This window comes from Corvus brachyrhynchos, unplaced genomic scaffold (genome assembly GCF_000691975.1).
Source record: "Corvus brachyrhynchos isolate BGI_N302 unplaced genomic scaffold, ASM69197v1 scaffold115, whole genome shotgun sequence".
In the NCBI taxonomy this organism is placed as follows: domain Eukaryota; kingdom Metazoa; phylum Chordata; class Aves; order Passeriformes; family Corvidae; genus Corvus; species Corvus brachyrhynchos.
The window spans coordinates 12958727-12972580 of record NW_008239553.1 but is presented as its reverse complement, the minus strand read 5'-3'; the positions used below and the strand labels follow the sequence as shown (position 1 = coordinate 12972580).

Sequence of the window (13854 nt, the reverse complement as noted above, 5' to 3'; positions counted from 1 at the left end):
GGCGCCCCGTGAGCGGGGGGGTGAGGCTGGTTTGCGGCGGGAGCGGGTTTTCTGGTTCCCGCGGTTTTTCGCTGCCGGGGCGAGAGGGGGCCGGGCTGCGTCTCCGGCTGCAGGCGCATCCCTGTGACCCGGCCTGGTGCGGCGGAGGGAGCCTGAAACTTTGGGGTCTCTTCCTGTTTAAGGAGAATTTTGTAGAGTGGGCAATAAAGTTTCCATCTTGTGAAGATGTGAAGGCCTGTGCATCTGCAAAGTTGTAGCAATTGTGTTATGGCAAACGTTTGCAATATTTGCACTTGCTACATTATAAAAACCTTTGTTTTGCCTGCATGTCCGTATGAATTAATGCTAGGAATGTTGCCTAAATAGTATGTGTGAAACAGCGACACGGTCAAGCGTATGTGTGTGTGCGCTTTCGGTTGTACTGGGCTGGACAGCATCCCGTGGCGTTTTGTTCAGTAGAACTCAATGTCAGTGGGTCACCAAAACTGAGTGTTGTATTCTAGCAGTGTATGTTCTAGGGCTGAATGCTCACTGTGATTGCTCTACAATTCATGTTCAGGCATCCAAAGATAATTATTTCTTGCCAGTGCAGTGTAGCTTGAGTTCTTGTTCAGCTCATGACTGTGTAATTTCCAGCTCTCTTATGTCCCTGAAACATCTGTCCTATAGACATTGCTGACATTTCCGTTCTTACTGGTATGTTCGCATACATGGTCAAATATGAGGAGATGTAATTTAACGAAACTGCATTCAGACTGGTAACGTAATTTAATGTGACACAGGCTTACATGGGAAATCTATATCACATTACATTATGTGTATGTGCACACCTCCCTGTTCTTTAGCAAGGAGTTAGTGGAATCGTCCACACAGTCATATTCAAATCCTCTTTCAAAGATTTTTTTGTTTGCCCTGTAGATTGGGAAGCATGGCTGCTAAGAAACTAAGAAGAGCACAGTTGTCTCAGGAGATGTGTGAAAGGCTGAGTCGCTATCAGATCACTACCTGTCAGGTGAAAGGGTTATTTTTTTTGTGGGGGGTGGGTTTTTTGTGGTTTGATTTGGTTTGGTGGTTTTGGTGTGGCTTTTTTTTTTTTTTTTTTTTTTTTTTTTTTTTTTTTTTTGGTGTGTGTGTCTGTGTTGTTTTAATGCATGTCAAATTCACTTTTTGGTAGTTTAATTAAACAGGGAGCTTTACTTTCTATAAAGTAGAGGGGGCATTTCAGACTCTATCTGGCCTGCTGCCTTAAAAATAGAGCTTCAAAATGATAGATGCCTAACTAAAACATTTAAACTTTTATGTACTTGCTGTCCGTGTGGAGGTAGGGAAGTTGCAGAAGCAGCTCTGCAGAGAAGGACCTGGGGGTGCAGGCGGACAACAAACTGTCCATGAGCCAGCAGTGCCCTTGTGGCCAAGAAGGGCAATGGGATCCTGAGCTGCATTAGGAAGGGCATTGCCAGGAGGTTGAGGGAGGTGATCCTGTCCTTCTACTCAGCCCTGGTGAGGCCTGACCTGGAGTGCTGTGTCCAGTTCTGGGCTTATCAGTACAAGAGAGACAGGGAGATCCTGGAGCAGGTTGAGTGGAGGGCTATGAAGATGAAGAGGGGACTGGAACATCTCTCTTACAAGGAAGGGCTGAGGGAGCTGGGTCTGTTCAGCCCGGAGAAGAGATGACTGAGAGGGGATGTTGTCCATGGCTATGAGTATCTGAAGGGAGCGTTGGTAAATCTGTGGAATATGTACTAGTTTTGTACAGATTACATCAGTTTAGTCCCCAGCCTGGATTTGTAGGTTGAGCTCTCTGAACTGCTCTATAATCTTTCAGGACTTCTTATGTCTTTCCCTCTTGGAGCTAATGAAAGTGACGGGACAGAGCTTCTATGAGGTGCAGAAGCTTCTTTGTAAGGTCAGCCGAGCTTGTGCTCCCAAAATGCAGACAGTAAGTATGCTTGTGTTGATACTGTTTTGATACAATATCTGGGAAAAAGCTGAACACTGTTGCTCATCTTTTTAGCTGGGAGGCTTGTGGTGTCTCAGTTTTATTGCGCAAGAACATAAAGTTTTTATTTCTAAATGTAGGTCTCTGATGTACTTTAGGTTGATGCAGTTACATTTATTAGGTATTATAGCCCCATGAGATTGTTCAGGCTTGCAGCATCAGTTCCAAGTGCAGTAGGGAAATAAGTCATACTCTCTGGCAATCTAGCATGTAAAATTGCTTCTAGTTTGGCTCCTGCAACTAAAAAAATAAAAATTTTGTTTAGTCCAAGAAAATAATAAGAATTCTGGTATAAATTTGGTTTAGGTATAGAAGTGGTGCCAAGAAGTGAAGTGATCCTGAAAATAATTTCTTGAGGACCTTTTCCACCCATGTAAATGAGCTGTAGTGTAGCCTTAGGCTACAGTAGCCTAACTGGGGAGGGTGCAAGAACGAAACGTGTTAGCTGCAATGCAGTGGCGGCATTTTCTTATCTTTTTTGAATTCACGTGAAAATGTCTTTTAGAACAGAGAGGATACACACAGTTCTGACCCCATTCAATGCAAACCCTTTTTATTCCTGACAAAAATAATCCATGTCAAAGTTTATTATGTGTAATTGGCGTAGTAATTGTAGCAGTAATTCTGTGAAACTTTAAATTCACTAATATGCTGCAATAAAGTTAGTAATAGAAGAATTAATAACTTGTACTGAATGTATTTAAAGCTAGCTAATTACTAGTTTTTCACCAGTAACTGTTACTAATTAATAAATTGGAGAGAAATGGAAGTTTAAACAGAGTTCTAGAATTTGCTTTTGCCTGTCATCCACTCTTCTCTATTCAATCAAGTTTCTTTGCTGAGAAGCCTGGCGAATGCTGAAGTTTATCAGCCAACAGTGGTCAAGGTCTGTTAATAGAGAGTGAGCTGACAGGTGATCAGCTGTGTAAGTGCCTGCAATACAGAGCTGTGCTTCCAGAAACAGATGTTAGCTGTTTTTAAGGGATGTGAATTTAATCTTTGCAAACACAGGATACCAAATGGACTTCATGTCTGAGTGAGTGATGTAGCATCAAGACCAATGTAGCAAGAAGGTTTGACAATACCTTTGAGTAAAAAACCCATCTAAATAAATTAAATAATAAGAGGTATAAATAAGGGGAAGATACTGTCCAGATATAACATTGGAAGCAAAATTTGAGAGTATGCCAGAATACACATTAAAGCCCCAATTTCTGGAAAACTTGCCTTCCATTATGAAGTACAGAGTGAGGACTACTGAGCTCATCAGAGAGGAAGTTAGTTTAGAGGTGACTTGATCGCATTGTAAACTGAGTAGAAAAAGATAATCATGTTAGAGACCTTCTAGAATCTAGGTGAACAAAAAGCTGAGCAAGATCCAGTGGCTGGAAGATAAATTTAAAACTAAATCCCTGAAATGGGAAGAAATAAGAAAATCTTTAGAAACTAACAGAGGGTGTGATTGGAAAAGCTCGTCTACGGATGTTATAATTTTTCATTGACTCTTGCTTTAAGGATTGAATTTTTTTAGTGAAAGACAGTCTTGTTCAACTTTAATTTTGTGGGCTAAATCCAGAAAATGCTGGGTAAAATTTTAGAGACCATGTAAAGCAGGAAAGAAAGAATAGAATATTCTTTCCATGGTCTACAGTGTTTATTTGCAGTTTACAAGGTTTAAGTCCTATCAGAGGTTAAATGAAGAAGTGATTAAATTAAAATGTTCCAAATCCTTCTACATTAGTTCATGTGTTCACTCTTAAAGTTTGCAAACTCCTCTCCCTTTTGAGTGAGGTACATGCCCTTGGTTATAATGGCCTGTTGTGTGTCTTGAAAGCTGTTTTGCTGGCTTGTTGTCCCAACAAATACAGACTGAAACATCTGGGATTCAATGGTGTGGTTATTTCCTTAGTTATCAATGATTTCTCTGGAGGTGCTTCCATAGTACATTGTATTCCCAGCAGAGTGTCTTAACACTGGAATGAATCTGATGCCTGCATTTCTCTCAGGCATAGAGAAATCTGATTTTCTGGAGTGGTCAGTCATGGCAGGTTATGGTGGTATGCTGTAACAGGGCTTCAAGAATCTCTCAAATCTCTGTTGTTGGGCCAGGAGCCTGAAACCTCTGGGAACTCTGTACTATAGAGCAACTCTGTTTATAGGTCTTGGGCTGTTTCTCCTAAAAATCAAACTTCTCATGTTCAGGATGCTCTGTGGTTAAGGTAGTGTCAGTTCTAGCAGAAACATGTTCTGGTGTTTCCAGATATGTTCTTTCATTTTGTTATTTTTTCTTTGTCTAGTTTAAGTTGATTTCCCAAAGGAGAATAATTTGTAAAAAACACAGAATTCTAATCTTGGACCAGTTTGTCTAGTCAGTTGAAGAACTAGGAATGCCAACCATTTTCAGTTCTGTACCTGTCCTGTCTTCTTGACAAATCTTCCTCACTGAAGTGGAAAATTATGAATGGCTATAATATCAACCCAGGCTTATTCAAAGACTCAGGAATCTTTAGGAAACATTTCCCTTAATCCATGTAGTTGCAAATTGGTAATGAACATTGATCAGGGAGTTTTACAGGTTGGAAACAAAGTTTGTTGAATAGGAGCAGAAACAACTTTTGTCACGTCATGATTAAAGGCTTATTATTTAATATTGTGGTGATGGAGAAAAAAAGACTTAAATTTACTCTGTGAGCTATAAATGGGATATAAATATGAGGAAGGATGATGAGCTAAGAGCAGAGTATAGCTGAATATAACAATACTTCTCTCACTGTTGGTGTTAAGTCATACCAGGTTGTTGAAAGCAAATACGATTTTCCTATTTCCATTAAAAAAATTTCTGATTTGCTTGTTTTCTTTTGCTATTTTTCCCTCTTTTTGTAGGCTTATGAAATGAAACTAAGGAAGTGTGTCAATCCTTCTTCAGCTTTTTTATCTACCACGCTCCATAGTTTGGATAAAGTCTTGCATGGTGGAGTGCCTTGTGGATCCCTCACAGAGGTAAATTGTTTAATATATTTTACTTTAGTTGAGCATTCTACCTAGAAGTCAAAAGTCACAGATACGTTGGACTGTCTTGTGTCAGGTGCTTCAAACACTATAAAATACACAAAAATTTTTGAATGAGAACAGTCCTTGCCAAGTGCTTTTCTTTGTCTACTGTGGCAAATTGTCACAGCAGAGGAATAAAAATGAGACATGATGAAAATCTTACTATGAAGAAAATACTTTTGTTTTTTGCACCCTATAATCAAGGTAGATTGATTTTGATCTATGATAGAAATGACTTATGAAATCTAACGGTGATTTAAAACATGCTAGAGTTCAAGCAACACTGAGTTGAGACTAAACAGTTTCTGCTCTAGGATCTCTTATGTAATGAGGGGCTATTATTTTTTAAAGATTCTGAGTATTTCTTTTTGTGGACAATGGAATACACACCATACAGGTTACCATAAAAATGTTTAAGAATGCATCCATGAACTTAAATTGATCTGTCAGAATTAATATTTTCTTCATATCTAGACCTAGCTTTGTTGTCAATTTATTATAAGAAATTTGGAGCAGAAGAACTTAAGGTGAATACCACAAGTCTTTAAATTCTGGGAGAAACAACTTGCTATATTCTGTTTCTTTGAAGAAGAGCTGTTCCTATATAGTAGGAAGTATATGTAGTAGTGATATGTGTGGTCCTGAGATTGTACCTCTGCTGCTGTTGAGCATAGTGCCTTAGCAGGAGATGAGCTTTTGGTTCCTAAAAATATTTTCTTTATCAGCAAAGCAGTGGCTGGACTTTGTCTTTTCTTATGGATTGTGGTTCATGTGGTCAGCTGATGAAATAGCACAGTCCATGTTTGAAAAGAGATGATGCATGCTTACAGCTACAATGTAGCTTTCCAGGAATTCTGTGTGGTCCACTAACCATTCCTCACTGGAGTCAGAGAATGGCTGTTCACATGCCTATGTTGCTTAAACTTCTGAATTGTGCTTCTTTAGCTGAAGTGGAGAGCCACTGCTGCAGAGGCAGGAGAAAAAAGTAGAATAGAGATGTGTCTTTTCTGTGATAGGATGATTTGTCCTTGATCTTGTGGCTGGCTCAGGAGTGGTGCCCAAATATTTGAAATACTGAATATGAATTTTTTTTTCTGCTAAAAAAACCAAGTGAATGTGATCCTTTTGGATTCTAAGAGCCACACAGTTAATTTACAAGGCTGCTGATAACAGTGTCATAAATATTTGTCTGTTCTTAATCCTAAATGGAGCTGTCACTCAGCAATCAGTGCAGTCTGTTTGATGTGTTCTTGCCTGAAGACCAGGTAGAATGGCTCTAGAGCAGTAATAGAATTCAGGCTTGCTGATTGCCATGTTCTTGGCATTGCTCCAGAGGGAGATCTGGGGAAAAACAGTGGTTAACATGCTGGGAGTTTTCGGGGAGTTTAGTTGACCTTTAAGCTTTATGTTGGCTAAGTTTTGTTTAAAAGTAAGCTCTGCAAGCAGTTGATCTCAAACTATGGATGTCAAATGTAATTTTCCTGAGATGATATAAAATAATGCTCTACAGGAAGTTAATGTAAGTGCTTAATTTTCCAGAGCTACATGTTTTGTACTATCTCTTAACCTGGTTAATTATCACAATACTCAATTTTAATATTCCCCCCCAGTGATTTCCTAAAATATTTAGCTCTTTAAATATAAGAAAACATCAGTAACTGTTGATAAACTGTACTTTAAGAATAGTCATGCTCCCTATGTACCATTGTATTTAAAGTTAGTTGGGGGGGAATGTACATATTCAAAGACAGGCCAAACTTTTATCTGAATGTAAATGAAAAGCACAGCACCAGGAAAGGTAAAATTATGCTTTTAATTTTTCTTCTAAAAAAAAGCATTTCAATGTGAATTTTTTTTTATTCTAAGATATTTTGGTTAAAAATGAGAAGACCTGCCTGGTGCAGTTCTCTACAGTGGGGGATCTCACCAAGGGAGGGAGGGAGATGTTGACATCTGTGCAAAACACGTAGTGGATGAGACCAGAACTGCAAGCACTGCGTCCTTCCACCTTGAGCTTGGTTGATGACTGATACATAACTATTTACTCAGAAATATTGTAGAGATAACTAGGTAGGATCCAGAAATTTGATGAATAACTCAAAAGTTAAGATGTGTCTGAGAAAAAATAAAATAGTGTATTGCTTTTTATTTGCCTTTTAGATACTCAGTGTGGAGAGCAATTACAGCACCTATTAGGGGTTTCTCAGCAAATGTAAAGGCAGATAACCATTAACTATACAGAAACTGGTTTTTTTTTCTTTTAAAGCCTGGTTCTTGGGATTTTTAAAAGCATTTTTGCAAGTGTCTTGAGATCTGAAGTAGTTTAAAAGGTTGGCAGCACTCTGAGTGTTCATCAGGATTATTAAATGAAATTTTAGTAGAAAGCTATCAAGTGCCTGCTGCTGCTGCTTTGATGCTGTGCTTCTGCTGCTTTTATGCTCTACTGCAGCTTGTGAACGTTTTCAGGTCTTTTTCTTTTCTTTTTTTGGATTCTAGTGATTTTAGGATTTAACAACTTTAATTTGCTTTTTTGCAATTCATTGGAGCATAGCTGACAAGTAGATTGTCTTCTAGTATTTTTGAATTAGACAGATATTTTAAGTCTGAGAGAAGTTCTCTTCAAAAGTATGCTGGATTCAGCATTTACTTCCTTATTGGTATGGCTAAATCATTGTCTTTCTGTTACTTTAGCCAGCAGTGAGGATGGCTGGAAACTTGGAATTTGAGTACCTTATCAGAGGGATTAAGATTTGTGGTGGTATCTTCTACAGCCAAGACTTCTTGCTTTTTGAGTGCCAGAGGGATTTGATTTGCATTACACTGTCTCAGATCATTCTTTTTCCAAGCCACTATTAGGTTTTAAGTCGGAGACTAAATCATAGCTGAAATTCTGTGGTCAGAGCTTTTGGCCAAGTTTCATGATGAAAAATTAAAATAGTTACTTTTTTTGAATATTGAAGAGTTTAATCTTCTGGTAGATGAAGAAGAATTAGCTCGTTGTGATTTCATCCAAACCCTACAGGTGTGCCAGAGAAAATAATACATAACTCATTGAAAAATAATTTATCTCTGCCTAATAAAATATACTTTTAAAAACTGTTGGAGTCTTCATGTTTCTATCTAGGTGATTTTTTTTTCAGAGCAAATTTAGAGTAAAACAAACCAAAAAAACTTTTTGCTGACATTCAATTTACATTTATTAGAGGGATTTCAAGTAGGATTCTGTTGTTCTAAACACTTGCTGAAACAGTGCTAGCTACAATAAAATGTAGTTTTATAAAATTGTTCACTGTGGATTATTTAAAAGCCTGTTTTAAGGCGCTTTAAAGGACTGCGAATTAAACATGAAGTATTGTCTTTGGGAATAGAAATACTTTCTTGCTCCACTGGCTTGCTTCCTTGTGCTGGGTCGTACTGCAAGGTTCCCTCATTTTCTGATATGATGCTCATATCCTTGGACATTTTTATAGCATCTCTGCTGAATTAGCTTCTGTATCAGCCACTGAAATGGATGTTGGTTCCAGTGCAACTCCCAGGCAAGGCTAAAACTACAAATGTTTTTATGAATTATCCTCACAGTTGTCCAAACATTTTAATTTAACAGTCTGGATTGATATCCTTGCCTCATTCATTTCAAGTCTTCTTTTTAACAAGAAACAACTGGTGAGATTCATTGGCTATCACAGTCTAAGGAATGTGTATTGCCTCTGCACTTTTTATGTATGCTTTGGGTTCATATTAAATTGTAGCAGCTATTGCTGATATGATAGTTTGTAATTTATGTACACTGGCTGGGGAACAGATAATTGCATAAATATGACTGATTCCTGATCTGTAATTCACTAAATGCAGTGTGTGCTTCTAAACAAAAATCATCTAATGCTTCTCTTGCATTAAAGCTTCAAGTAGATTGATTGATATGGCTTGGCTTTCAGGCCTTTTTTAAAGACAAAAGTGATTAAAAGGATTTTAACCAACTTTAACTGTAGCTAATGTGATCCTTCAACATTTCCCTCTGTGCTTCAAGTCATGCTGCTGCTGCTTAAAAAAAACCCCATAGAAATACTGTAATATCTTGCAGTGGAAGAGTGTTTCTGCTTGAAACCAAACTACTGTGCATGTAGTCTCAAAAATCAGTTTGATTTTGAGTGTCTGTTGTAAAGTTTCTTTTTAAATTTAAAACAACAGCTCTGTATTTAGGCTTTTGTTCTGGCAGTAGTAGGTGTTTTGAGAAGGCATGCTTTGTTTTACAGTTCAACCTCCCTGGAGAGACTTGCTTTTACACCTTGCATTATTTGTTTGTTGCTACTGGCATCAGAATGAACCCATCACTGTGTTTTTACTGCCTAAAGTCACTTTGGTTTTGCTGTTTTTTGGCCCTCTTACTATTTAAGATTTCATCATATTCCTTCCCAGAAGTGGTGACAATGCGATATTGTATTTAAAGACCCTCTGTAGTAGTAATGAACTTACAATTATCTGAACACAGAGCCCAGCATTCAGATACAATCTCTGGAAGATCTGCAGTGGATAAAGAACAGCAGACTGCCATCTCTAGGAGAAAAATACTGCTCTTAGAAACTGGTGATCTCATCAAACAATGTGTTCTTTGGATCCTGGTGGTTTTTCTCTTCAAAATCACACTGGAACCTTTTCATTTGAGCTGAGTCTGCTCTCTTTGAATGCTGCTTCACCACAGGGACTTTCAGTGAGCGCAGGTGGAAGCTTAGAACTGGGGAGCTGGTCTGGATCATTGCATGGTGTTGGTGTTGAAATATGGTAATAGGGAGTTAACACCAATGAAAAACCACACACTGCATACTGCAGTGTAGTCTCTGGGGCAGATAAAATCTGTCATGTATATATGTGGTTCATATTGACCATTCAGTCTTTATAAGCAATTATCCTTGTGATTTCTAGGAGACCTGGTTTAACCAAGGTAGTAATGATTCCTAAGGAGTTGTTTATGTCTGTGAGCTCTTTAGCTCTGGACTTTGTTTTCAGCTCTAAAAGCCATTGATGACAATGTCAACTGTGAATCTTCTAATTCTGCTCTATTTTAGAAGGTAGCACAGAGACAGATGGAAGAGAGCTAGGTGTCTCTAGGGAAGATCTTGTGAGATGAGGGGGAGAGTAGGCGACCTTAAATTTTAAAGGTGACAATGATGTCAAAGAAATAAAGTATAAGCATAATGCTGTGTCTGAAAAGCTTTTTATTCTTCAGGGGATGAGTTTGTCTGCAAGGTACAGATCCAAGAGTAACTGCAAGTTGGTCTTTGTGGGCTGTGTTGTGTCTTTTCATGGCTGTCTCCTCCTTTGGTAACTGGAAGAGCAGAATTGGAGGGACACTGGCTGATGTGACTGAAATAAGAGTAGAATTATGGTGATGAATGTTATGTTGCTAATCTTTTTTTTTTTTCCAGATAACTAGCCCACCAGGTTGTGGCAAAACTCAGTTTTGTATTATGGTGAGTGTTCTGGCTACACTGCCTGTAAGCATGGGAGGACTAGATGGGGCTGTTATATACATTGACACAGAGTCTGCATTCAGTGCTGAAAGGTAAGATGCAAAATTCTAAAATACACATAACTTCTTAGCACCTTTTCTCTTGGAACCTTCAATTATTTTTTGAGCAGTAATTGTGCACTTTTAAATACTGGTGGTAATTATTAAACATTCCTCTGGTATATGCAGCTATTCCGTAGACGATGAAATTAATTTAATAAAATGGTTTGCTCACCTTCCTAATTTGTATGATGTTGCAGATTCTGGTATGACAAGGTGAATGGCATGATTTTAAATTTATAAATGATCCTATCAGTTCTGTACCTGAAATCTTGCTTTGCAGTTTGGTTTGTGGAGTTAACGGGAAGTTAACTAGAGCATGTAAAGGCCCAGCATTTTGACTACAAAGGCAATGGAGGTTTTCCAGTGAACAGCGGGACTTGACATTGCCCGTTTTCCTTCAGATTTCCGTCCTGTTTCTGTTGAACGGGGCCTTGTATCCTCCTGCATTTCTGATTCTCTTCTGCATCTCCTATGTCCTTAGCAGCTATGCAGTACCATATTACCTTACTTCTGTAATGTTTCTGGTTCTTCTAATATTTCCTGCTTGGCCCATGCAGCTGAAAGGGCTCGGCTGTGCACTTCTGGTGTGTTCAAGTGCTGAATGGACAGGAGACACTCTGTGCCTTATTGCCTGAGAGTTACATGTGTGGGTTGCCACTCTTCCCATGTTAACTGGCTGATTAACTGTTGAAAAATCCAGCAGTGTAGCTCTAATTTACTTTGCTTAGTTACCAACTTTGCTAAACTTTGAGGCTTTGATGGTTTTGGAATTTCAGTTCCTGTGTCCCTGTTGTTTGGAATGAGCAAGTTCAAAAGTTATTAAGGGTCTGGGGAGGGACAAGAAGTAAAGTATTCTAATCCTTATTTGTGTAGAAAAATGGGCAGAAAGAGGTTCACTGAAATAATTCATATATTTCCGATGATTTAGTAGCTATAGCCATGGCATTAATCTGGAGCATCAGAGTAAATGTATGTCCATTGATTATTCATTTCAAGTTATCATGGATGAGAAGGTGGGATTTCTAACCCTGTTTTTTATCAAGGTAATTTCACAAAAGTTTAAAGTATAATATATTAAAGAAAAAAAGCTTCAAGCAATGGCTCTGCAAAATATGGTGCTTTCTCCTTACATACCACTTAAGTTTTGTTTCAGGTCCCTGAAATGTAAATAGTAAAAAAAGTAGGACCTAAAGAGTGCGTTAAGACTTGTCACTTAGAAATGAATGCTAAAGAAAAGGAAAGCAGATGCACATGAAAATGAAACTGCTGAAAATAGAATAGGACGTAGAGAGCAAACATAGTGAAAATAATATTAAGGATAAGACTACTTATGTATTAAATCGTATTTAATATTGCTCAGTTGCAAATGATAAACACAGTTCCAGCAGACTGACTATACCTTATACTTTCTATGCTGCATCTTCTAAGGAGCTGAACCATCAGAGCCAGGGAGGTGCATATCCCCTTTTCCCAAGGTGTTTGGGAGCTGGAGCATTTTCCATTTGTGGAGAGACCGAGGTCTTGCTCAGTATAGCGGGGAGAAAGCATTGGGGTAATCTAACAGTGGCCTTCTCTTGCCAGTGAGGGGGCCTTAAGGAGATGGCACAGGGGTGTATGCTGGGAGACAGCAGGCATACATTGAGCTTCATTTCTGGGCTGATACATGGAGAAGATTTGCAATTCCTAACTGCCTTTGTGGTGAAAAAACTTCGCCCAGAGAGGTGGTGCTGCCACCTTGAAGACTTGTGAATTAGATAAAGACTCAAGTAACTTGTTCTGACTTCATAGCTGGCACTACTTTGAACAGAATGTTGCCTCAAAATCTCCTGAGTTCTCTTTCTAATCCGATTTTCCTTATGATTCTGCAATCCTGTATTATTAATAGATGGCAGGTAGAAGATACGTAGTTTTTATTGTTGCTCTCAACACTTAAGACAAATACTCATTTAATAGCACCTTAATTTAAAGGGCTTGATAGAGACATTTAGCTGGCACTATTTTTATTTAACATTCAAAAGTCTCTACAGAAAGTCTGAGAAGAGTGTTTGTATCCCTTCTGCTTTGTAGGGCTGAGAGTTGCTAAGCAATACAGGCTGTAATGCTGTGCTGCTTCTAGAAAGATACTGCATAAAGCTGGGTAATTTTATTTCTTGTGATGTAAACTCTGCCTGGCAGGTCTTACTTCAGGGAAGGGAACTTTGATTCCATGAACTTTCGCAGTCTCGTTATTCTCTAACATGACAGTTTAGTTCAGTGTAATAGCAAATACTTGGAAGAGTGATCAGAATTGAGGCTGGTCTTGTAAGATACGCCACGGGTTTCTGTAATTTATGTATTTTTCCCTTGTGTAAGAGAAAGCTGTAGAAGTGCAAGTGGTGTCTGTCATTCCACTTCACCAGAACATGGACAGTAGGACTGGTAGATGGAAAGGGCCATCGTAAGTCTGGAAATCAAAATTGTTGTAATCAGTTATATAGTAACCAGCTATTAACTGAAAACTTACTAGACTTTTTCAGAAAGTCTGAAAAGAATTTAAGTTGGCTTTTGTCACTAGTCATACTGCTGGTGAAAAACACTAGATACAGATTTCTGTGTACCAAAGCTGAGAAAAAACAGATTTATCTATCCCATGGGCTTCTGTCCTGATTGGAGAAAACATGTTCTGTGCAATTTTTGATCTCATCATGACAAAAGGCATTTAAATATTAAAGAACTTTAGCCTGCATGGAGCTCTGTAAATAGTGCTTCAATCTCAACATGTCGTTTTAGGTCAGTGTGTATAATGATGTTCTTTGTGATATGCATGGCTGTAAGAAAGCACAGTGGCATCTCGTTTCATGCAGGCTATTTAATGGCAGCTGTAGCGGGTTGGGTTTGTAACCGGGCGGAAACACCAGTTTAGTGTAGTGGTTTGGTCCAAAATACTCATTACTGTTTATCTGCTGTGAGATAAGATTTAGGAGAAATGCAAAGCAGGCACCAAACTTGAAAGAATATAAAGAAGTTTATTAACAGACCTAAAAGAAGGAAAAAAAATTATACCACCTTCAGAACTCTCCTCCTTCCCCCACCTTCCTCCCTTCTCCCACTGACAATGTGAAAAGACAACCCTTGAGATGTTCAGTCTGTTTACCACTTCCATAATAACCTTGTTCAATCCATTTAGAAAGAGAAGTCTCTTCTTGCTCGTGCTATGAAAACATTATCACAATGAGACAGCCGCCCACTTCCAAAT

At 38.5% G+C, this 13854-nt stretch overlaps 1 protein-coding gene across 4 annotated transcripts in view; it reads left to right on the top strand.

Annotated features, from left to right (window-relative positions):
- Positions 1-13854, top strand: part of RAD51B (RAD51 paralog B) — a 434917-nt gene that overhangs the window by 54294 nt on the left and 366769 nt on the right. For all 4 annotated transcript variants that reach the window (XR_001864437.1, XM_017741917.1, XM_008639532.2 and 1 more), the window contains exons 3-6: positions 919-1012; positions 1826-1939; positions 4883-4999; positions 10474-10610. Coding sequence is in view for 3 of the 4 variants with exons in the window: in XM_017741917.1 (XP_017597406.1) it covers positions 929-1012; positions 1826-1939; positions 4883-4999; positions 10474-10610 (452 nt within the window). In the remaining variant the exon portion in view is untranslated. The remainder of the gene's footprint in view (positions 1-918; positions 1013-1825; positions 1940-4882; positions 5000-10473; positions 10611-13854) is intronic.